General features: G+C 34.7%; 2 protein-coding genes across 2 annotated transcripts; one reads left to right on the plus strand and one right to left on the minus strand.

Annotated features, from left to right (window-relative positions):
• Positions 1 to 8,284: 8,284 nt before the first annotated feature.
• LOC121372087 (putative OPA3-like protein CG13603) lies at positions 8,285 to 22,239 on the minus strand. Its single transcript, XM_041498350.1, has 2 exons — positions 22,100 to 22,239; positions 8,285 to 9,136 (listed from the first exon to the last, which is right to left on the minus strand). Exons 1-2 carry the CDS (start codon positions 22,233 to 22,235, stop codon positions 8,775 to 8,777), a joined length of 498 nt encoding a protein of 165 aa, XP_041354284.1. The 5' UTR covers positions 22,236 to 22,239; the 3' UTR covers positions 8,285 to 8,774.
• Positions 22,240 to 23,989: 1,750 nt separating this feature from the next.
• Positions 23,990 to 25,192, plus strand: LOC121369872. The gene is made up of 2 exons (XM_041494948.1): positions 23,990 to 24,201; positions 24,388 to 25,192. The coding sequence occupies exons 1-2, from the start codon at positions 23,990 to 23,992 to the stop codon at positions 25,190 to 25,192; spliced, it is 1,017 nt and encodes a 338-aa protein (XP_041350882.1).
• Positions 25,193 to 26,238: the final 1,046 nt, after the last annotated feature.

Consider the following 26,238-nt stretch of genomic DNA (forward strand, 5'->3'; position numbering starts at 1 on the left):
TCATCGAGTTAGAGCTGCTGCTCCTGATGTTTATACGTAGTATGCGGCAGGCCAACTTTGAGATGTATGTGGATGCCTTGTCTCAAATATGTCTGTCACGGGGATCCTATAATACCCGTAACTGAATAAAACACGATTATCCAAATATCTCTCCTAACTATATCTATTAGATCTCTCTGTATCGGGCAGTCCAATACCCGAGTGGCTCGGCTATAGGTATATCAGAGATAAGATCTTATATAAATACATATTTTATATAGCACGTTTACACTTTGGAATCTGTATTAACACTATGCTGACAAATGTACTTGCCGCAGTAGTTAATTAGCAACAACAATATAATAACAACCCAGAGCTAAACACTTAATTAGTTAATCTCTAGGTGTCTAGTTTACAAAATATTCTAATCACTTCACTTTAAGTTTAAGCTTTAATAATTTTAGAACAGTGAAGCCTACAATTTACTTCGTCAGATTACCAGAGACACTGTCTAAATAATATTGGTATAATACAGTATTAAAATATTTGAAGTCACATCAATCACATCAAGGTTATACAACAGAGCAGAAATATATATATTTACCACGTCTGGACTGAACTTATATAGATCGCTCAGTGGACGACGTTCGTTCCCCTGCAGCCTTCCAAAGTTTCTCCTCGATATCTCTAAAATCCCATCTATTTATTCAAAAATCTCAGAGACAGCGAATATCACCTGGGGGCACAACGCGGTCCCTCACCTATCATGTGAATTTCCACAGCTCCCAGAGTCGGTATATTTTTCTTAGATGACCAGACATACCGTCGCCTAGTTTGCCAGAATCCACGGTCGTAAAACCGCACTATCTGAGGTATTACATAACTACTGCCCACATGGCCTCCACACCTGGTCTAAGTGTGTATTAGTGGGTACGGTCGCGCGGAGGTATTACGTAACCAAGTGCCCATCTTGTCTAAGTGCATATTGGGATGCAGGACTACCACCGTTGCGTGGGGGTATTACGTAACCAAGCTGCACACAGCCCTCTAAAAACAATTAACATCACCACAGGCGAAAAAAATAAGAGCATGTTCCATCACAATGTCCATGGATGTTTTCATTAGACAACGTTCACTATGCAAGGTGGCTATCAGTCTGTAAAAACTTTGAGAGAGTTGAAAGTAAAACATCCAAATGTGAACGAGGAATTCATGAAAGGGAAGTTTGTTACACTGAAGTCTACTAGAGCATTCTCATGTCTTCCTGATGACCAAATCCATGAACAAAATAACAGGGATATCAAAACGGATGGAGGTGCTGTAGGTTTGTTTGCTAGTCCAAATTTCAGTGAATAGGATATTTTAGTAGGAGTGGTCTATGATAACATTAAAAGATAAAATAATAATTATAAAGTCCAATATTACCCATAAAACACTTAAGGGAAGAAATGTATTTTTTTTATTCATTCAGTTAGCTGTTTGCAGGTCAATATTTAGTTGAGGGGTGTGGAATGTTTTTCTTTGGATGATCTCAATGCCTACCATAAACAAAGTTTATTTTGCATGACAAAAAAGTAAGTTTGGTGGTAGTCAGGTTTGTGTCGGTGTGGGTGTTTGCATGTTTTGTAAACAATTCCCAAATTTTAAATACGTACCATCTTATAACACGCTACATGATCCATTTATTTTAAAGCTGTAGCACAATATTTACTGGTATTAATATTAATTTTTAAAACAGCCTTTCATCTCTCCGATTCAAAAGTTTATTATCTAGATATGATCAAAATATACGTGCTTATATCGGGAATTTCACACTCTCTCTTCGCATTTAGAAGTACCCCGAAAATCCTGTGTTTAATGGATGAATGTAATACATTAATTTGCACAACTCGTTTATTGTATCCACAAATATATAAATTGCGATAACTCTTTTCCCTATTGTGTAACACATTATGTCCATGTAAATTTAATGTGCAAACAAAAGATAGATTATGCAAAATGAGATTTGCATGAACAAATCCATCGTTCTTGCAATTTTCTGAGACCTGCGAGTACTTGGGAATCCTGTAAGACCTGCGCCTTTTTTTTTTTTAAAGACTGCACTCCTTTACACAATCTAGAATTTCCCCCTGCATACATGTATCAAAACATGCATAGCCCATCAGTAGTTGTCAAATTAAAAAAACCAAGATGTTAGTAGCAAAAGAGTCATCCGAGCAAATACAGCATTAAACCTGCCCAATAGCAGGTTTATTGAACAGTACAATTGTAACCTGATGTTAGCTTGAAGTTATTTAAACCCATGCACGTAAATGTACAAGGGGTAATTCATAATTTTTCATAACCTATACGAGAAATGGGGCCCAAATAATTTCGGTGTTAGCAAGTTTTGTGTCAAAAGAACTGTTATTAGACTTGTTTCAAGACCACAAGAGTTCCAGATAAATCGCCATACGTTTGAGGCAGTTGTAACATTTTCATGATATTTGTGATTAATGATTATTTATAGTTGTGTGGAGTTCTCGGAATGCTGAAAATAAAAATACTTGACTTTTGTCACGTTGCAGAACTAACTGGAATAGTGAAAAACATTTTAATCAGATATGAAAGTATTTAGAATTATATTTTCAAAATGATGCAGGTTCAAGTTTATACAACATGGCTATTAAAATATATGGTAAGCCACTGTTACCCACACCATTTATTCAGTTGTGTTAAAGGTCATCTTTGGATGAATATATATATACATGTAATCTCGTGAAGTTTACAATCATTTCACTTATATATGATTTATATCTCATCGTGTGAAGTTTGCAATCATCTCACGAGTCGCATAAGTGTGAAATGATTGTAAACTTCACGAGATTACATGTATGTATATATATATATATATATATATATATATATATATATCCATCCAAAGACAACTCCCGATTTATAAATGGTGTGGGCAACAGTGGCTCACCATATATTTTAATAGCCATGTTGTATATATAGTCTGTTTGCATGAAAACAGAACTGATCAATTGGCATATAACTATAATGAATGTTATATCTTATATTAAAACATTACTGAGTTTTAAAGTTTTAGCAACTCCATACACACTTTTTTACTTAACATTTCTGTGTAAATAACTTCTTTTTTTTTAAACAAACTGCCGTCAAATTATATAGATTAATCTCATTTTTAATACAGGGGTGAAGACAAAATGCTAGAACAGTCTTAGCTGCATTGCTATCAAAGTAATCAATAATGCAGTTCATTGAGATTAAAGGTAGAACCCTGCCTTCTCTATGCTGGCTGTTTCATCAGTTGTCTTCATACCTGCATTGTAAACTAAGATTTAACTTATGCAATTTGATGATAAATTGTAAAGAAACTTTATTTACACTTATGTTTTTTCAAAAAATGTTTAGTTGGTATGGGTTTAAACTTAATAATGTATACTCTTCCAAAACAGTAGGGGAACCTGAAATATTAATGTTAATATCAACTATTAGACCAAACATACGTTTTGACCACAAACATCCTAGTAAAGAACATTCAGGTCTGTTTATCAACACACCAAAACACATTCCATAGTTTGGACGTGCATCACGCAGTTGCCCTGTACACAAAGAAAAGAAGTGTTTTATTTAACGACGCACTCAACACATTTTATTTACGGTTATATGGTGTCAGACATATGGTTATGGACCACACAGATTTTTTTAGAGGAAACGCGCTGTCGCCACATAGGCTACTCTTTTACGACAGGCAGCAAGGGATCTTTTATTTGCGCTTCCCACAGGCAGGATAGCACAAACCATGGCCTTTGTTGAACCAGTTATGGATCACTGGTCGGTGCAAGTGGTTTACACCTACCCATTAAGCCTTGCGAAGCACTCACTCCGGGTTTGGAGTCGGTATCTGGATTAAAAATCCCATGCCTCGACTGGGATCCGAACCCAGTACCTACCAGCCTGTAGACCGATGGCCTGCCACGACGCCACCGAGGCCGGTCCCTGTACACAAGTCACAATTTCCAGGAAGATTGATTAATCACTGTGAAACATTATTTCTGTCAATCTTTTTCATTCTGTTGATCATACAGATGTTATTGTTTTGTTTGTAGTCATTTTTATTGTTTGAATTTGCTATTTACTGATAAAAAAACGTTAACTTTCAAATTTCACTTTTGACCCCAATTGTCCTTCAAAATCTTTGGTCATAAAACCTACTGTAATACTGAACTAACGGTTGTAATGTTTACCCAATTAATTAACTATTATCATATAACCATTCCACACAGCTAATATACCTTACAATTTTGGCAATTGTAAATTCTTATTAGAGTTCCCCTACTTTTTTTGAAGAATATATTTTAAAATTAATTTCAATTCTTGAATTACACACATTGGTAAAGTGTAGTTCCAAATTATATAGTCGGTCAAGTCCAGTTGAGTGTAGTTCCAATTTTTTTTAATGTGAAGACTAATACCTGTACATTACAACTGAAGTGTAAAATGTAATGTATATTAATACATTTATTTATATAAACTGCTGATGAACCAGACGGACACTAGTTTTCAGTTATTGATTTGGATGTGTGACTAGCTGGGAACAAGGATTACTGTTAGAATGTGCATGTGAAATAATCACTGCGGCCAGTTAGTAAGAGAGCTGATGTAGTACTGGCACGTTTTTTCTCATATACTATAAAAAATTGTTTCAGCAACTGGTACAAACAAGATTTTGTTTTAGTCCGTTACTGACGGGTATTACCCATGGGACAGCATGTAAGCACAGCAGTAAAAACTAGAAAGGTTGCCCAAGATCTAATGGGTTGTATGTGGTCCAGTGTTTTCCCACTCATCTTAAACAATTCCCCAAAATGTAGTATGTACTTCTGTGTCTGGTCAGAGGAAGCTGCTATCATTTGGGGTAGGTGAACAAAACAAAACAGAATATTTTGCAAAGTGTTTTCTGGTGTTCACTTTTTCACTTTAAAAAAAAAAAATATATATTTGCCATAATCTTTACTGACATTTGTTTATCACAAAAATAAACCCCTTTCAAAAGTTTTTAGTGTTGCCTTTAGATATTCATTGGGAGCAGCATTGTTTCCTCTTTTATATGACACCAAACTGAAATAGTCCTAAATGTGCTTAGGTGTTTTTAATCATTCCTTTCGACTATTTCTGGCCGACTCCAAGGTTTACTTGCCTGGTTTAGATCACTATAGCCAAATGTTTATTTTCTACATTTTAACTTTATGATCACCAACTTGGGCTTTTTCAAACAAACAAACTTGCTGAAAAAAGTCACAATTTTAGTATTTATTTTGATATATTTTCACAGTAAGATAAAAATCTGTAAATATACAAGATTTACAACTGATTATGCTAATAACTAGCCTACATGTAATTTGAACACCGGTATACATGTTGTCAAGTTTTACAAATAAACAAAAGAAATAACTTCAGAGTTGTCACAATATTAAAGCAAATGTAAGGCCTATTAATCAGGGTCAATCACAATGAAACAACACTGTTAAGAGTTGGGCAGTATTGAAATTTCAGGTTCAGTATTGGTATCAGTATTTTTGGGTGATTTACCTCGGTATTTGGTATTGATACAATACCAATACCCATATCGAGCGGTATTCTTTGATTTAAATGCATGCCCGAGTCAAGTCTCACCCGCTAATTTCATCTAAATAAAATTAAATTCCATACACAAGGCCCTCGTTTCTCTTCTTCTCAGCCATTTTGGTGCATCAGACATACATGTATATTGTTAGTGCTTTAGTAAATGGTAGGTAACATTTTTCAATACCGAAATTTCAGTATTTTGATACTTGCTCGGTATGACATGATACCGATACCAGACGGTATATACAGTATATCACTCGGTTCTAAACACTATATTGTAATCAAACCATCTATAATAATAATATTAATGTCATATCAATGTACTAACAGGTGGAGTATATCCTCCAAAAAGATGACATTCACAATGACCTATTTGATTTCATAGAGAATGTTTTCAACGTTGTCTTTACCAAAACACTTCCCCACAATAATTATATCAATGCCCGCTACAGTGCTCCTGTGGAACTGACAATAAATATCCAGTATCAATGTAATGTTACAAATAAAAAATTTAAAAATCCAATCCTGACCTACATGTAAGTAGTGGCGGGACGTAGCCCAGTGGTAAAGCGCTCGCTCAATGCACGGTCTGTCTGGGATCGATCCCCGTTGGTGGGTCCATTGGGCTATTTCTCGTTCCAGCCAGTGCACCATGACTGGTATATCAATGGTACTACCCTGTCTGTGGGATGGTGCATATAAAAGATCCCTTGCTGCTAATCGAAAAGAGTAGCCCATAAGTAGCGACAGCAGGTTTCCTCTCTATATCTGTGTGGTCCTTAACCATATGTCTGATGCCAGACAATGTAAATACAATGTATTGAGTGCATCGTTAAATAAAACATTTCTTTCTTCTTTTTTTACATGTAAGTAATACCGTAGCTACCATATATATTTTTTCTTTTGAAGAGGTTAAATTAAAAATGGAACTGTCAAACTGAAAAAGGAATAAAAAGATATAATTATTTCTCCTTTTTCTGCCACCTGGTGGCATTCACTATTTAATCTGAGCAGAATCAAGCTGATATCAAAAAGCAATAATCACTTATTTTATTTATTCTGCAATCCAACAAGAATAGGAAAATCTCACTTTTTACTTTTTTGTACACAAAATGTTTACCATCAATCTAGTAAGGTCAGTGTGACCAAAAACATAGAAATGTATCTGGTCTTGCCAATATATTACAGGATTAAAAAACCCAACATAACATAGTGGTGCGTGTGGATCTTGCTGCCTGTGGTTTTTGTTTTTTTGTTTAATCTATCTTTTGCATTACAAACATGTCCATTGGCAGAGATTGGAGTAACAATATCACGTCAACATATGTATGTACAATGGCAAATAAAATTAAAGTTGCTAAAAGTTGCACAATGACAGCTTTTTGTTAAAATTATTTATTAACTTTCACTTTGAAATGTAAATATTATACCTTCAATTATATGTCCATAAAACATTACAATGAAATGATTTAATTGTAAAAAAAAAATGAATTGGAAAATCTTTAGACTGACAGTGATGTTTCCAACAGGTTTTCTGTCTGTGCAACTCATCTTTCTCAAATGGTCCTATTTTACCACAGACAGCCAACTTGCCAGTTTGTGGATTCTCTATTTCATAAGATTTGATAACACAGGAATCTGGCTGTAAAGAATGCGACTCTGTTTACACCATGTGCAAGTACATTATAATTTCAACATTCCTGAGTTACTTATATGCAAAGACTGTGAGACTGATTCATTTGTAGTTATTTATCACACATAATTGTAAAAATAGCAAAATATGGCACTTGTAACTATGATACCGCACCTTTAAATTTTCAGCATTTTTCACTGAATAATCTTGACAGTCCAAAGCAAGGCTTGTTCTATCATTTAAATACGTGAAAATCAACTTGAATGGAAGCGGTAAAATTAAATGTAATGAAAGATGATGAGAAAAATTTAACTCAAAATGTACAATTTACAAAAGATACTACTACAAATACAGGTAATTGTGACAAAGTGTTAAGCAAAATACATGATAATAAACTTATACGGTTTTTAATTAAATGTGTTTACAAATACTTAAAATACAGAATGTTTTGGAGTTTTTCTTCTTCAGTGTGATATCAGTTGAAATGCTCAGTTGAAATAATAATTGCATACTGCAATCTAAGAAATAAAAATGGTCTAAAATCATGTTTTGTTTTCTCCACCTTTTCATTTGTAGTATACATGTAAGTTGTACTTTAAAAAAAAAAAAAAAAAACTTGAGTTGAGATACAAATTTAGATTTTTTAACAATGACTTTGTGAACATATATTTAAAATTAAATAAGTTTGTACACCTCAGATCCAAACCAATAAACTGTTTCACAGACAATGCCAAACAAAGCTCTACAGAAAATGTATTACTTAATTTGCCACCAATCTCACCTAGTATTTTGTATGCATTCACCCATTAGCTTGGCCCCCTTTAATATACATAGTTATTCGTATCTCTGTTGGTGGGCCCATTGGGCTATTTCTCATTCCAGTCGGTGCAACACGTCTGGTATATCAGAGGCCATGGTATGTGCTATCCTGTCTGTGCAGTGTTTCTGCCATAGGGTAAAACGGGTATGGTGCCATACCCAAAATGTTACTTTTTTAAGTTAACTTTTTGACAAAATTAATTACTGTTATCATTACCTTACGATTTTCTTAACCCCTACCCTAAACTTAACCCATTTTCTTTCTGGGGGAGGTCCCCCATACCACCTGTTGACTGTGGTTGCATTCAGTGTGTGTGTGTGTGTGTGTGTGTGTGTGTGTTTGCACACTATAGATATAACTCCAGTTATATATAGCTATTATTTTTGACCTGGAATAAAAATAGTGTTTGTCTAGACACAAATATATTATATATATATATCCCAGTTTGTTAGAAGCATAGTCAGATTAAAACTATAACTTGAGTTTTTTTATTTTCTGCATTCTTTTTAAAATTTAATTCATAAAACACAAACTATCTTGTCAATACCAATATATTAGTACATTAATACATTCTGTCAGCCAGTATAAACATATTTTAATCATATTGCCATTTATCACACAATACTCTATATAATACATCTATTACATTGTGTAAGTACATATATACACCGGTTAATAACACTTTCACACACTAAAAAAACTATTTTACTATTTGCCAGATCCAAATATTCGACTTGTGAGGCTCTTGTTTCTGGAGTCAAGATCATTCACAATTCTTTCAAGTTCATGCAGCTGTGCTTCTTGTCTTTCTGTCGTTATTCCTAGTTCCTGGATTTTCTGTTGCAGTGATATCATGTCATGGATGTGCTGTTCTTCTTTTATCTGTTCTTTAGCAGACGATCGACTGTACTCTAAGTATATTGTCATAGCAGCCACAGAATAGATAACAAATTCACCCAGCATTTCTGCTCCCAGGTCAATGGCCATCTCATCATTTAGTTTTTCCACTTGCTGAGCTTTGCCCATTCCCATTAGTCGTAATCGAACATTCACCTCAAACCAATGGAAAACTGAAAGAAAAATATAACAGATTCAAGCTACTCAACTCTATATTTGATTATTCTTTTTGTTAATCTGTCTCTAATAGTTGTGTATGTATCAATTTGCAGGATAAACTGAAACAAAATGCAATTTCATTCTCCATGGAGCAGATGCCTTTTTTCGACATGGCTGTTTTATTTATGTCTTGTCCAATGTCTTTGCAAATTGCAACTAAAGCATTTTTGTTACCATATTCCAAAACACTTTCACTTTTTACACTATCGAAACCAAACTTGACAGCAAGAGGCCATAGGTCTAAACGGTGACTAATAAATTGTTGACCTCACCTATCAGTCATGGAATGCATGACACCCATTTTTCTGGAGGGTCAGAATAATCAAATTAATGATTTTGTTTCTCTATGGGCCAAGAAAACTTCCCACCAAATATACTTGGACATACAGGAAACATTTTGTTTTCAAAATCTTAATTAGCGATATTTCTAGTCAAATGAAAATTGATTAGCAACTACATTTAATGTTTTAAAATTGTGGAGAGATCTCTGAAACTTACACAGCGAATCCCGACATAATACTGAACTAAATGTTCCCTGACATGGTCTAGCAGATGTAAAAAAATTAAAGTTAAATGCATCTGTCTATATAACTCTAGTATATTAAACTTCACCCATCCCCAATCACAAACAAGGGACCCAACATTGATAAACCATCTGTTTGTTACATGTATATGAAGACTATTTGGTTATAGCATTTTTAACTGGCTTAATTATCCCATTTTAAACCCCATCCTTCAAGCCTTCGATGGGGTTTCAGAATGACCAAATTAACAAATTAATTTTTCCATGTGCCAAGGCTATGCATTTATGAAAGAAAGAGACAATTTTTTTTAACTTGACTTATAGTTTCCCCCCACACCTATTCGGCCTAAGACTGTCAGCCCTGTTGGATGGGGAGGGGGTGTGCTGTAGAACATCCAAATGAACAATTTAATGTCTCCATGTGCAAGGAAGCTTCCCACAAAATAAGGCTGGAATTGGTCAAGTAGATTTGGAGAAAAGTTTGTCGATATATTGATCTAAAAGACTATTTTGTTATAGTATTTTTGGAATAAGAGAAGATGGTTTAAAATGGTGTCCTCTTTTTGGCCCTACTCCTCAGGCTTCATGGAGGAGGGGAGAGGGTCAGAATGAGCAAGTCCAAAATTGGTAACAAATTAGACAAACCATCTATTAACTTTAAAGGAATGCAATTAAGCAAGGCTTTTCAGTGTTCAAGATTAACGGTATCCTGATATCCCGGGGAAACCAGAATTTAATTTTGGATACCAGACTTCAAGAACCCAGTATCCCACCGGGATACCATATAATGTTGTTGGGGTTTTTTTAATCCTGAGTTTTTATTTTTCGCTGAAACAATGAAAGTGATCATTTACTGGTGAAGCAATAGACTGGGAACCACCATGTCACTATTGTTTTGTTGGATGTTTCCTCCCTTCAAATTTTATTTGAGATATTGATTCCACATCTGCAGAAAATTGATACAGGTAGGTTTATCATTAGTAATATCAGAAACACTTATAGATTACTGCCAAATGTTAATTTATTTCAGTATTACGGAAAAATAGATGCAGCAAATCTTTTTACCGATTCTGTTTTATTGCGAATTTCATGAATTCCGCAATTTCAATTGCGGCGTAGCAATAGACTGGGAACGAGAACAGTGTTGTCCAAGTTTGTTGCGATGTTATTTATAAATTTAATTTAAGTGGGATACTAAATTCTCAGGTGGGATTCCAGATTTTGAAATGTTAGTATCCAAATGGGATACTGCCCAAATGTTTTAATTAGTCTATGATAATTTAACTTTGTCTCAGAAAAACACCGACATTGTTGGCATTTTGGACAATTTCAGCCATGTCCTTGTTAAATTATCATACTCAACAAGGCACACATCAAATTTGGTAGATCTTGTTCAACTCTCTGGCCTCCTCGTGGCGAGCAAGGGGCAACAGTAATGTTTAACGTACTGGCGAACGAGAGAAATATGTTTGATTGTCACCCACCCCCCCCCCACCCCGACTTCTTCACAAGAAAACTGAGAAAAAGATAGGTAAGTAACAGTTTAATACTTAGTACTTATGTCTTAGCTACTTGTAGAGAAATTAATTAACTTTTATTTTAATGTATTATTTTGTTAAATGAAATACTGAAGGAAGAAGCAAGACACAGCAGTAACATTTCAATTACTGGCAAATGAGAAACATGTTAGTTTTATTTAATTTATATATATTCATTATTATTTATTAAAAAAAAATATCTTAGTAATTAAATTATATATTTATTTCATTTCTATTACTTAATTAATAAAAGTTATTTTATTTTATTAACTTTATTTTATTTTATTATATTAACTTTAATTTATTTTTACTTTTAAGTTATTTTATTAACTTTAATTCATTTTTAGTTTTATAGGGTTTTTTGTATTTATTATGAACGAGAGATGACTTTTCCACATACAAGACTGTTCTGAGTTTTATTTCCCTCCAAAAAGGACAGATAACATTAACCGCATGTTTTAAAGAAAACCCACACAGTCAGACTTTTTTCCTTTAATTCAAAGTGAAGATCGTTTCAAAGTAAGTATTTCTTGGTCTCCATAAGCTTGAAATAGATCACAATACATGCTTCGGGTTGGAAAACATGATGGTAGTCGTTACTTTGACCTCAATTTCATTCCGGCCAAAATTGCTTTGAACGGCCATATGACTGCTACAGGCACATGCAGTCAAGGTTAATCTTGATGAACTAAGTCTCACTTTAAATATGAAGACTATTCAGTTATATAGTATTTCTGTAAGTAGAAAAGATTGTTTTTAATTGTAAACTGACTGCGAGTGTGTCCTGTATTGTGATTGGTCAGGGGTTCTAGAAATTTTTTAATTTTGAAAATTCACTGGCCATGGCGAAAAATTCACTTTGCCCAATTTTAACTGTTTATAAAACAAAAGAAACAGTCAATTAAAATAATGAACTTTTTAATGTACATTTTGCATACTAAGATCATGTTTAATCAATTTGTCAATTTACACAACAAGCTCATTGGGCATATTTCATGGTATGTTTAGAAAAACATGCAAAACAATTTTCACCAGTTTAGAATAAAGTTACACATGTACCTCTTAATATTTTAAAATAATTGTTTCCACTAAAACCACCTAATAAAAACAATCATTGTTTCCTATTACAACAATTAACAGCATTAAAAACAAATTATTATTTTATCACTTATAAATGTGTATATATTTATTTACTTATGAATGGGAACTCCTCCCCTCCCCCCAAAAAAACAACAATAAAAAAACACTTAAAAAAACCCAAGAACCTTCATTAGCATAAATTGTACATATATTACTGTTTAAGGCATACAAATCCCTACCCCACCCACCACACACACCAAATTAGTAATTTTTCAACGTAGATATCTTGTTAAATTTATCTATTCCATGATATTGTGTATTAATTATTTTTATTTTTTAATGTATTTTTTTGCAATTTATGTGATATTTTACAAATTAAATTAATAATTTACACTTTTAAAGTTTTGCAAACGTAAATGGTGGCTTGCACCCATTAAACTAATAAAAGACTGGTTACCGTTTTGCATATTACGCTTGCACTGTACTTCTATTAGTATTAGAGTAACAAATATTTGGGTTCCAGTGCAAAAAAGAAAACGGCGGTGATACGATAAACTTTTGTTTTTTCAATGTTTACATTTTATAACTTGAATAAAGTTAAATGACATTTGTGGGATCAAATAGGCAATAACACCCAGAAATCTAAAAACTCCATACGGTTATCTCCTAATTGGCTGAACTTTCTTGTTTTGGACTACAGTCCGAACCAAATTGTTAATAACTACAATAAATTACTCTCCTACCTTTAATTACAGTTAGATTTCCCCAAAATATCGTCCAGACACAGATCGTGAAAAAACCCATTACAGTGATATAGATTCCACATACAAGATTGTAATGATGTAACCAATATAGAGTTTACTGAGATTGCAAAGGGCAAAATACATGCAGTTTTTTGCCGTCTGCCATTTTGCTTGTTTATGGAATACTCTTCCCACCTCATGGTCCATTCCTTATTGTGCTGAGGTGGCTTGCATGTCTCAGTGACCCAGAGAGCTATGCCAGTGGGAGCTTTGACTTCTGGTAGGGCCACCCAGGCTGGATTGGTTGAAGGATAGAGGCTAGACTAATATGGACCACTGCCGAAGATGGATGAGCTGGGCCAAACTACTTGTAGGGAGGTGCCTAACGGCAGCTCAGCGCATTTCCACTCATATGACAGATGACAACAGAAACTTGAGAGATGGTGCTCAACCATTGGAGACCTGACAAAGTGGAAGAGTGCCGGGCCCTATGCCTTGAAAGGGTCCAACACAAGCGACTGGTGATCCCCGTGCTCCGTTTTGTGGTGCCAGGAAACGGATGGAATGGGATAAAGCTACTGACAACATTGTCCCACCTACCAGAAACCAGAGGAAAAGCAGTCTGGCCTTCAGATGAACCCCTGAATGAGAAACTCTTTAGCCCCTTGGAGAACCTACGGAATACAGCAGCTTTTGTTCAAGCCACTGGGGTCCCTGTCTGAGCGTACAATGAAGTAGAAGAAGAAGAAGAAGAATACTCTTCAAGAGGGGTGGATCGATATGATGTCAGATTAATTATGTCACTTACTTTTGTATGTGTTTTGTCTTAGGAGATCTTAACAAAGTTGATATAGGTGATATGGTGTTAGTGACCGGGGCATGTTAAAAATACTTTTCTTAACGTGCACAGTGAGTTGCTTCTCTCAACTTAGCAGATTTAAAATGGCGTGGATATTTTTTAAGGTTGTTGAAGATTTATTTTGTTAATAATGATGCAAGTGCTTCAATCTGTATTTTGCGAGTATGGTAGGTTATACATTTTTGGTTTATGTCCATTTGTTGAACTATTTCGGTTGAGAAACGGTTGAAACATGGTGCCACAAGTTTTTAATACAGACTATATATAGGGTATGTAACAAGATCCGGATGTAGTAAGAACCACACTCTTACTATGTCCCTCCAAACTAATATGGTGTCAGTCTATTATGTGGAATTCATTTCAATGTAATGTTTTTTTCATGATTTATGTTTGGACAAAAAGTGGAGAAAATCTAACAGTAATTAAAGATAGGAGAGTAATTTATCAAAGTTGTTAAAGGGACTGTCCTGAGTTTGCAGCCATTGTAAGATGTTTGCGATAACACAGCCTTGTTAGCGACTATTATTTCATACTAAATACATTTCCTTGTTCAGAATACCGGTGTCTGTATATCGAATGTATTTGTTGTCATATACTAATGTTTGTAGCATTCAGTTTTTACTTTAATTCATGATATATATTTTTTCATAGGTCAGGGCATAAAATTTTGCACAAACGATTCTGTCGTTCGTCTGTCGGTTATGCAAAACCAATATCAACATAAACAACGGATCGTTCGTGCAAAAGCTGTAATCGCTCGTCAGAAAATAAAAAAAAACATCTGTTAGCTAGTATCATCTATTTTTTGGAAAACTGTGTGCAGTGAAAAATCCCTGACTACCTAGATGTACGTCATACCGGTATGTGCATGATGGTAATGTTCTAACTAGCTTTCCCTCCATCGTTCAACATGTCCAGCTATACCGATGCAATTTAATGACACTGATGAAAACAAAATATTATGTTTTAAAAATAAAAATAGATGTGTGTCATCATAAGCGTATACGAGCAAAACCTCAAATTCGGGCAAAAATGGAAGAGATATTCGGGCAAAATGTGCTAAGGTGTGATACCTTTTTACCATAACTTCCATCATTCTACCATCAAAATCCATGTAAAAATGCGTAGTGATTCGTTTGCAGCCCAATATAGCTGTTTGGTAGTACCGGTAATACTAATATGAATAAATTATGTTAAATTCGGGCATTTTCATTTAATTCGGGCAAAAACCAGCCTGCCCCCTATACAAACGAGAGCCCTGTACGCATATGAGTGTCATGGAAATCTCTCTCACCGCTACTCCAAGCCAATCGGAATAAATCGGCTGATTTTTGTTCGACACTTGTAGCTTCTTACAGGACTATTCGAGTCTAAAACACAATGACATTCTAGCTTCACTAGTGTCGGACAAAATGACTGCTATAAACTGTGCAGCTACCGTTAGATTGATTAATTTAAAATCCATTTTGCCTGTCACTAGTATTTTGCATGTAGTATTATTAACATACACCGCAGTGCGCGAGATCTCTTGACAATCGTGTTCTCATTACTATGAATAGCATTTTACAGAATTCATAATTTCTAATGAATCGAAACTAGCTTAATTTTTATTTTCACCTGGCAGCTTTCAAGTTAGTCCCAGCACACAAAAAGTATATTTTCGTATTTGGGCCATTCCGTGGTAATGATTTAAGCCAGGACGTGACATTCTGACTCTTATGATCTCCTTAACTAAAAGTCATTTTTAAATAGAAATTCAGTTTTATCATTTATAGGTTCATTACATATAGTAGTATTAGCATGTCAGGCCTAATTTTGGTTTTTTAAGCCAGGACGTGACTTTTTGTCCAGTTCACGTATACAACTAATAAATGATATGTATATCAAATACCACTAATGAAACACTGTTAGTTTATAAAACCAATGATATTTACTGGTTTTAAGTATTTTTATCATCAAAATAAGTGCATAAAATCTTAATTAATTGAATTGTCGTTGTGCAAAAAAAAATGTTCTCATACAATATTCATATAATATACTTTTATAACCCATAAAGCTATGGTCCCACAGAGCCTGCATTGGTATACGATGGGCTACAATGGCCTAAACCTACGATGGCCCGCGATGGTAGACAATAAAATATTATGCTATTGCAATCATATGACGACGCACGTCATCGTACGACCATCTTACGATGACATGCGTCATCGTATGATGTAGCTTTCGTTGGTAGTCGAGGTAACCCGAAAAAGTTGTGCGACGTCGTACGACATCCCGCGATAGGCCCACGTTGGTCTACGACATCGTACGACGGCCTACGACGTCCTTCGTCATCACAGTATGGTATATAATTAAGTTCAATTCCACTTTTAGTTCAGTACACAACTATTTGAAGATGGCAAAAGGTGGCAAGACCAAGAGCAAGGACAAGGGCAAGGGGAGTCAGCCAGCACCTGATGATGATGAAGTGATGGCTGGTATTTATATACTCCCAAAGTGGCTACAAGGACCCAGGATGATCCTGCGTCCTCGCAGGATCGTCGTACGATTTCCAACGATGCCGTACGATATCATACGTGTCAGGTATTTACCTGTGGACAAGTGAAAGTTATCTACGTGGTCATACGATAGTCTACGACATCATCTGGCGGCCGTATGTCGGTCTTACGATGGTCTACAACGTTCACCATCGTAGACCATCTTTTGAACATTTCAAAAGATGATTTTCCAACCTATGATGGCTCTCAGAGGCCACAAAATCGTACGTCGATGCAGGATGGGCTCCATGATGCTCTACGATGTTCCATCGTAGCCCATCGTATACCAACGCAGGCTCTGTGGGACCATAGGTTAACCATATCATTTGTCAACAAGATTGCTTATCCTGATGTTGCTAAGTCTGGTGATTTTTGTCCTACCTATACAATACATGTACAAACTAAAAAGACGAAGTATCTAGGTGTTACATTTTCGTTGGCTACGGCATACATTTTTGCATTTAGCTCAACATTGATTGTACAAATGTAGCTTCATTTCTCATAAATTACATGTCCTGCGTCAGTAAAGCTTCATTTATAGTTCTATCTATGAATTTTCTCCTTAATGCAGGTCAAAATTTGTTTTTCAATTTTATTATTTTAAAATTTTAATTAAATTTTTTGAGGTTCGATTTTTAAAAAATATTTTTGAAACATTTTTAATATGCATTGAGATGGATATCTACAGATGTACTATCAATGACACTGAATAAGTTTGGGGTATAGGCAAGACATTTAATTCTGAAGAATTCTTGTTTGCAATTTACCATATGTTTTAGAATTAAAATATATTATTTTGCCTTTTGCTGGTATTTTTATGATCATCTGATTTAATTGAAATTCAAAATATGAACCCCAGTCAGTATAGAAATTAGTCTTTGGACAGTTTCTTCTTTCTGTTTATCATTATCTGATAGGCCAAACTGTCAACAATGTATATTAATATAAACTGTTGATGGTTGACAATAGCAAAAATCTCATCAACACAACTGATTTGAATTCCTCCAACCCAAGTTTTATGATCAACATGTATCTTTACCAATTACATCCTTCACTAGAGGAATGTTGGTTTATATATTCTAATTCATGTTTGGATACCCGTATCTGCCAAAGAATAAACTTAAGATTTTAGCAGAACATTCTATGTTAACAATTCTTTGACACAATATTTATTGTATGTGTACACCAGTTTGGGTTCACAAAATGGAATATTTGGTATAAATACAATATTCCTTAAATTGGTAGATTATCAATAATTCACTGTTTGGTCAAAACATAGAAGCATAGAATTGATAATAGTATGGTTTTTTTTATCTACATAAATCCACATTAAATATTCGAACATGCTCTCCCGAACTTCCACTTTTTCTGTTTCTGATTCTTAATGGTGAAGGGTAAAATATCGAAAATAAAAGTAATTTCTTTAAGGTACATGTGCATTATCTAGACAGTTTTGCCAATTTCTTTATATAGAGAAATTTAATACATTTTTAATCTTTACTCAATTTAACCTGCCATCTTGAATGTCACGTCCTGGCTCAAAGTTTAAGGTGGTTATTTTAATCATTTAATACAACCAGTCATCATTATAACTTTTATTTATACTTGGAACATTGAGAAGGAGGAGGATTAAAAAGGATTTTTATTTCTGAAAAATAGTTTTTAAATAAAACTAACTTTTATATGTCAAATCAGCCAGGACGTGACATTATATATTTTGAAAAATAATTTAATATACTAATTATGATATGAAAGAAGGCAAAGTAGTATTTTCATATGTAGTATATTTTAGATGTGATGTCCTGATAGCTAATTTTTAAATTTGACATAACAGTAATGAAATATTACCAAAAAACAAATGTCACGTCCTGGCTTACAAAAATTCTTTTTTCAAATAAAACAGTCATAAAAACCCATAAAACATAAGTAATTTGGCAATAAAAGTATATTTGTATGTGCTTAAGGGTGTTAACTTTAAGCTATAATAAAAACTTAGTTTAATTGATCATTTTGAAATTTACACACCCATGGACCAAATACCACGGAATGGCCCATTTATGATAGGATGATTTAATAGAGAAAAGCTACAAAAATCACTCATCTTAGATTCTCGTTTGATTATCGTTGCCCATTAACCTTTTCATTTTTATCTATAGGAGAAGCCACGGTGACATCACATGTTTTGATCACGTGGTACCGCGTGAGCGCTGGTAGGCAAGAAACCAGTTGACAATACTGGCATTAGTAGTAACAATCAACTTTGCCCATCCCACAACGGAGATCGTCATTTTATACAAGGTTTGTTGTATGTTATTCATTCGTAATACTAATACACGTCAGTATTTATTGAAATGAAAATTGAAAAGATAATAAAATAAAAAATAATAATAATAAAAGCCCCCACCAAACTGACATGGAAACAATGATACTCTGTGAACAGTAGGCCTACCCAGTCAATCGACAAACAACGTTTTATGTAACTTTTTGTTTGTATTGACAGATCCATTATAGTGGGTAAAACAAAAATCTGAATATATTTTATATTGTATTATGCCATAAAATATGTAGGTGGCTGGAGTATTTATATTTTTAATTAAATAACAGGGAGCTGTGTGTGTGCAATCAAGCATATATATATTGTTTCATATGAAAATGGTTCTGAAATATTTCCATTTATTAATTATATTATATGTTAATTATAATGTTTTACTTTTTTTTTTATTGAAGAAGTGATCCACAGGTGTATTTGTAATGTGTAAGTTGATTTTTTAATAATAAAATAAAAGGTATAAACATTTCAGGGTGGGATATCAGATGTATTAAATCATTTGTTTGGGATTAAAAATAAATAAATACTAATAATAAAACTGGATATTGATCCACAAGTTGGTGATAGCCACCATATTTTATTAAAAACATAAATTATGTTACATGCATTTATTATATAAGTTATCTGAATTTGTTTGCAGCAAATAAATAAAGAAAGAAAAGGGGAGCTGATTGTATTTATAAGTATTATTGTCATCAGTGACAGATGTCAATATGTCTTCACAAATACATTTATGTGTATTCAAATATTTCAATAATATTCAATATACACAATATAAAACTTTCATACTTATATATCATAGAAATTTACCAATTTTCTTATTTTTTTCTAGGTATCAGTGATCCCTGTTTATTGACAAAAAGAGAACCGGCAACTCTTGGATGAAAAATGGGCCTTTCACGATGAATTAAGGGCGTTTAAGTTTTAGGGTGAATTAAGGGATGCTAAGGAGAACACTGGTATTAGATTCAGCGATTCTTTTCTACAGTATCTCATGTTTCTGTGCATAAGAAGGATACCAGAACCTTTTTCACTGACTTTCCAAACTACCATATGCAATATGGGGCTATTCAGTATGTGATGATGACATTGATAACACTTGGATTTAATCTTTTTTTACCAGGATCTCTATTTTCTAATCAAAACAGACTTTACAAAATCAATAAAATTATATCGAGAAACAATAGACAACACATATTTATTATTTTCTTTTTCTATTATCATTATAAACCAATGATCAAATGATATTTGCATTGTGTTAATGTGTGTCTTACATTAAAACATTGTATTGTTACCATTTACAGTAATTTGTTGTTTTAACTGGTTTATTAATCAGGTTGAAAGTGATAGCCTTTGAAACTGTGCCTCTTGTCAAAGGTAACTGACACTGTTTTAGATTTGAAAGGAAGGAATCTTTTATTTAACAATGCACTCAAGTCATTTTAATTACGGATATATAGTCAGACATGTTTAGGGATCACACAGATAATATTAGGGAGGAAACCTGCTGCTGTCACACAATGGATTACTCTTTCCGATTAACAATAAGGGACCTTTTATATGCATCAGCCCACAGACAGGATAATAAATAGTGTAGCCTTTGTTACACCAGTTGTAGAGCACTGGCTGGAATGAGAAACAGCCCTATAGGACCACCAACAGGAATCAATCCTAGATCGACTGCGTATTAAACTATGTCCTGGCCTGCATGGGATTAGGCGATTAAAATATTAATGGCAATTTTTATGTATATATATATATAAAAAAATAATGCTACAAAATGTTCTGAAGATGGAACCACAAAGGTGAGGGACCAAGTAAATTTGAGATGTATCCGGTTTAAAAGGCTAAGTTCTGTACTAATATTTAAAAAGGGACGCTGTAGCTAGAGGGAGCAATGTATGTGTGGTCATGGAACATGTATGGAAACTAAATTTAGGTTCCTCCATTTTAATACAATGTGTTAATATGTATCCGATATCGGCAAGTTTAAGGAATAAAAAAGGACTTGATAAAATTAATAGTTTTAAAGTTTTTGTAAAGTTTTCTAATAAGATACTTGCTTAAATTTATTGTTGATGAAAAGCCTTACAAATAAACCAGTAGACAAGTCTGATGTGTTATATATATATAACTACTGTCTATATATTGTCTACTGGTTGTTCATTTGTAACAAATGTTCATATATATATATATATATATATATATATATATATATATATATATATATATATATATATATATATATATATATATATATATATGTGTGTATATATATGTATATGTGTGTGTGTGTGTATGTGTATCTATATATATATATATATATATGGGTTATTTAAAATTCTTTAAAGAAATAATTTCCTTTAACAAAGTGTAGGCCAATTATTTCTTTTAAACAGTTTTAAATAAAAAATATAGGCCTACTCGTTTTATTTTATTATTTTTATTTGTGTGTGCGCGCACTCGTTTGTAATGCTTTACTTGAAATATGGACCAGACGCTTTAAAAATACATGGACTAAAAATATTTATTCAGGTGAAAGAAAAAGAAAAAAAAGGAAGTTTGCTATAGTTTTGAACTCGGTCAATCGTCAAATTTTATGGGTGGAAAGAGTACATGTATCTCCTCCATACAGGAGCTATGTAGAATAGCGTTCCCGTGCTACAAGCGGTAATTTAAGCACGTGTTGGCCATTCTTTGCTATTCACACTACGCTAGTTCGCTTTGTTACTAATGGCCATTATGATAGACTTCTGCCTACCAGATGCGCGCGCATGCTGATACGTGACGTCACTTCCCTAAACACATGGCTTCTCCTATTGAAGAAAATTGTTCGTGTAATCAGTAAAACCACACGAACGATATATTGGTTTTCTGAAAAATTCTAATTTTATGCCCTGTACACGTGTACAAAATTATTGAGCTACTACAAGCATTAGAACAACACCTTGTAAATACAAACACTGATATTTTAAATAAGAAAATGTATTTAATTTGTATGTTATGTCATCAAAAAGGCTCTATTGGTTGGAAACATTTTATAATGGTTGTACACCCAGGACTGTCCCAATAACAATTTGGTTCTCACTTTGGTAGGACTTTCCTTTGGCACTGTCACTGACAGTGCCAAAGGTAAGTCCTTCCCCATCAACAATATCTGTTTTGTAACACCTGGACCGTTGCCATCATTACTGAAATGGCAGGAATATTTGTATGACGACATTCACATTTAATATGCCATTATCAAATTCAACGACGTTTTATCAGGAGAATATTTATCGATAAATAATAAAACACCAAATACTTACACTGTGCTGGTGGCATACATATATATGTTCTGAAGAAAGCATATTTTTTAGCTCTGTTTTTAATTACTTGTGCCAATGGTTTACTAATTTGTTTAATGGCCAAAGAAGCCAGTTTTACCAAAGGAAATGCAACCATTTTTGTCTGCTAACCATAATGAGAGTTATCTCCCTACGATGTATTCTTCAGGGGAGTTGTCCAAAAATTACCTAAATCCAAACGTACCCAGCCGTAATGTACCCAATTTTGGTCAAAACGTACCCACTTTTTGGTCAAACTAATTATTATTATTATTATTATTATTATTATTATTATTATATATTAATTTTTTAGATAACTCACTTATTTTAACCAAAATGTGGGTCCGTTGTGATCAAAAATGGGTGTACGTATTGGTTGGATATGTTTCGGTTTTGAATTGTATCCATTTTCTGTGTCGCAGTCTCAATATTCTAAAATGTACAATATGGATATGGCAGATTAAATGTCAAACTCCTCACAAAAGCCATTCTGAATGGAGCCAAATGGAACAGGTACCCACACCCATTAACATAACAATACACATCCAGCTAAAGGAAGCCTTCACAAAAGAAAAAACTGAGGAACTCCGTCGCAGCTGGCATGAGAAAACGTCCTCTCTCAATCTAGAACGAGACACAGAAAAGCTATGGCGCCTCACAAAGTCACTCGATGAAGATGCCACACTCTCACAAAGGAATACCATCATAGAAGAAGCTGGGATGCTCCACACGGAAAAGCAAGCAGCAGATATTCTGGCAGATGCATTCCGAAGTGAATGTTCTCTCCAAATCCCACCAGAAAGGAACAAAAAGATCAAAGACTGTCTCCAAGAAAAGACCAGAAATCAAAACCCAAACTTATCAATGATCTCAAAATTAGGAATGTCGGAACTGACTGATGCCATCAGGAAACTCAAGAAAAAAAAGGCACCAGACAAAGATGGTATCACCAATGAAATGATCCAACATTTGGGACAAATAGCCAAGAAAACGTTGTTGCAACTCTACAACCAGTCATGGAACAATGGAACCTTCCCCCAGCCTGGAAGGAGGCCATAATTATTCCCATCCTGAAAAAAAGGCAAAGACAAGAAAGACAAAACAAGTATGTTTCCTGTTAGCAAGTCTTTTAAGTGTTCTGGGATAAATTCTGGAGAGAATGATCAACCGAAGGCTTAGGTCTCATCTGCAAAGAACAGACTGCCTATAGGAAGAACAGAAACACTGAAGGCCAGCTTATCATCCTAACTCAGTCAATTGAAAATAGCTTTCAGGAGAAGAAAAAAGTCATAGCAGTCTTCATGGATCTCGCAAAGGCCTTTGACAAGGTCTGGAAGGATGCACTCCTTCTGAGCTGCTGAATGCAGGAATAGCAGGCAAAATGAACAGCTGGATCAAGAGTTATCTGTAACACCGAACAGCTAAAGTAAAACTGAATGAATGTCTGAGCCACCTCATAAATATCAAACAAAGTGTACCACAAGGTAGTGTCATATCTCCAACTCTCTTCACAGTCTTCATCAATGACATCACTGAAAATCTGTTCAAACATGTCTCCAGTGCACTTCATGCAGATGATAACGCAATCTAGAATGCAGCAGAAAACACCAACACTACCACAATCCGCATGCAAGATGCTTTGAAACCCATCGGCAAATGGGCATCAGACTGGTGTGTCACTGTAAACAGCAAAAAGACTGTAGCTACCTGTTTCTCTCTCTCTCTCTCTACTATACAGAAAACCTTCAAGTTGACTGTCAGAGGAAAACAGTTACCCCAGGAGAACACCCCGACTTATCTCAGAGTCAAGCTAGACAAACTGTTAACGTGGAACCCACACATAAAATAGGTTGAGAACAGAGCCACAAGAAAATGTTGGCAGGCACCAAATGGGGAGCAAACAGCAAGATACTACAACAAGTGTACACAGGAGCTGTCAGACCTGTTATGGAATACGGATCATCTGCCTGGGCAACCTCTGCAAAGAGAAACAGCAACAGACTGACAAAGTTACAGAACACAGGAATGTGCCTTATAACAGGTGGCATGAAAACCACTCTAATCAGTGCATTGGAACAAACAACGTGAGTGCTGCCACTAGACACACGAAGAGAGGAGAAACTCTTAATCACGGCCGAGAAACTAAAGAGGCTTCCATCTCAGTCAGCACATCAACAACTCCAAGAGTGAACAAAAAAACGTTTAAAACGAAGCAGCATAAACCATCTTGCCAGACAGCTTAGACACACATACTCTGATATCCTACCAAGGACACCCAAAGAACGGGAACCCTTGATTGATGTAGAGGATTGGACATCATCATCAAAAGACATAACTATTGTAGAGGATGTTCCAGGAATCACCAGGAAGGGAGAACAGTCAGATGCCATCCTAAAGTCTCTCACACTGGAAATGCTTCAAGACAAGTACAACACCTCACAGTGGACCCATGTCTACACAGATGGTTCAGCTGAAGAGGCAATAAAGAATGCTGGTAGTGGTGTCCACATAAGATTTCCTGATGGACCTTTAGATCATACCCAGCAGGAAAACAAACTTCAGAGCAGAAAGAAATCCCCTTCTTCAAGCCACCAGAATCATCAATTTGGAGAATCCACTTCCATCACATGTTGTGTTCTTGACAGATTACAAATCTCTCATTCAGAGCACCTGAATTTTTTTTTAGTAATAGCAGTTCAACAGGGACTGGCTGACCTTTCTCTATACATGCAAGTTGTAGTTCAGTGGGTTCCAACACATTGTGGTATTGCAGGAAATGAATATGCTGACAAACTGACAAAGGCGGGAAACACAATGGAACAGCCAAATCATACAATCTCCCTCAGAGAGACAAAAACCATAATTAAGAGAAAGTTCCGATTCACCAACACTAGAACCAAGGATCCAATCCACCATCTGGAGAGATATCAAGAGACAACCATGTTCAGGCTAAGAACCGGTCACTGCCATCTCGGAGCCCATATGTACCGCCTGAAACTGGCAGACACTGATGAATGTCCATGTCAAACAGGACCGCAGTCCCCAGAGCACATCTTGCAATTCTGCCCCCTCTAAGATGAAGCCAGGATAAAGCACTGGCCGAGCGGAGCAACACTGGCCGTCAAGCTTTGGGGTTCCAAAGAAGACTTGACAGAGACAGCATTTTTATCACCACAACCGGACTCCAAATCTAAAGCATGATCAACTATAGCTTGAACGCAGAAGAAGAAAGGACATAGTTAATTAGTCTCACAGTTATATATTACAAATTTAAATTAAAAAACTATTTCTTGGGTAATGAAATAATATTAATTTTTTTAAATTTTAAATGTATTTTCCTATTCTAAACTTAATATTCTACTCAATATTTTGTTGAGATGGAATAATTTTATCGGTATACTTAAACTTATAAAACGTAGGTCTACATCCAGAACGTACTCTCTTTTATCCAACATATCCTTACAAAAAACCTACCTATCAAAACATTCCAATCAGAACGTACCCTTATTTTTTTCAAAATGTTTAGAATTTTTTTTTATTAATCAATGTAAAATTATGCAAAATATATGAGATACATTTAAAAAAACCACCTCAGTTTATTATAACCATAAAGAAACTCAAGAAAGTAAATGTCATACACACATGTATCCATGTACGCACGCAGCCAGTCAGTCCATCAAACTAATTGTCTAAAGCGGTCACACAAGGGAATTGAATAGTAAACATTGGCCAATGAAAACAGGCTGTTTTTGTATTTAAATTTTGTTTAATTATTATTTTATTTCTTCTTTTTTTTCGTCTGTACTGCTAATTAATGGACTAGTGCTATAGCTTTTATTATAAATCAGCTTTCGACAGGACGCCTTAAAAATAATTTAATGTAATTTGCCTGTTTGGAGGGGCGAGACGTAGTCCAGTGGTACAGCGCTCGCTCGATGCGCGGTCGGTGTTGGATCGATCCCCGTCGGTGGACCCATTGGGCTATTTCTCCTTTCAGCCAGTGCACCACGACTGGTATATCAAAGGTCGTGGTATGTACTACCCTGTCTGTGGGATGGTGCATATAAAAGATCCCTTGCTGCTAATCGAAAAGAGTAGCCCATGAAGTGGCGACAGCGGGT

This window comes from Gigantopelta aegis, chromosome 4, assembly GCF_016097555.1.
Source record: "Gigantopelta aegis isolate Gae_Host chromosome 4, Gae_host_genome, whole genome shotgun sequence".
NCBI classification, from domain to species: Eukaryota; Metazoa; Mollusca; class Gastropoda; order Neomphalida; family Peltospiridae; genus Gigantopelta; species Gigantopelta aegis.

Bases quoted from the DNA above. Each gene is read 5' to 3' on its own strand.
- LOC121372087 (XM_041498350.1), bottom strand. From the start codon at position 22,235: ATGGTTGCATTTCCTTTGGTAAAACTGGCTTCTTTGGCCATTAAACAA. The intron at 9,137-22,099 runs GTAAGTATTTGG...TTTTTCTTTCAG, and splicing joins ATGTATGCCACCAGCACAGT to TTTTCCATTGGTTTGAGGTG.
- LOC121369872 (XM_041494948.1), top strand. From the start codon at position 23,990: ATGTTGGCAGGCACCAAATGGGGAGCAAACAGCAAGATACTACAACAA. The intron at 24,202-24,387 runs GTGAGTGCTGCC...TATCCTACCAAG, and splicing joins AGTGCATTGGAACAAACAAC to GACACCCAAAGAACGGGAAC.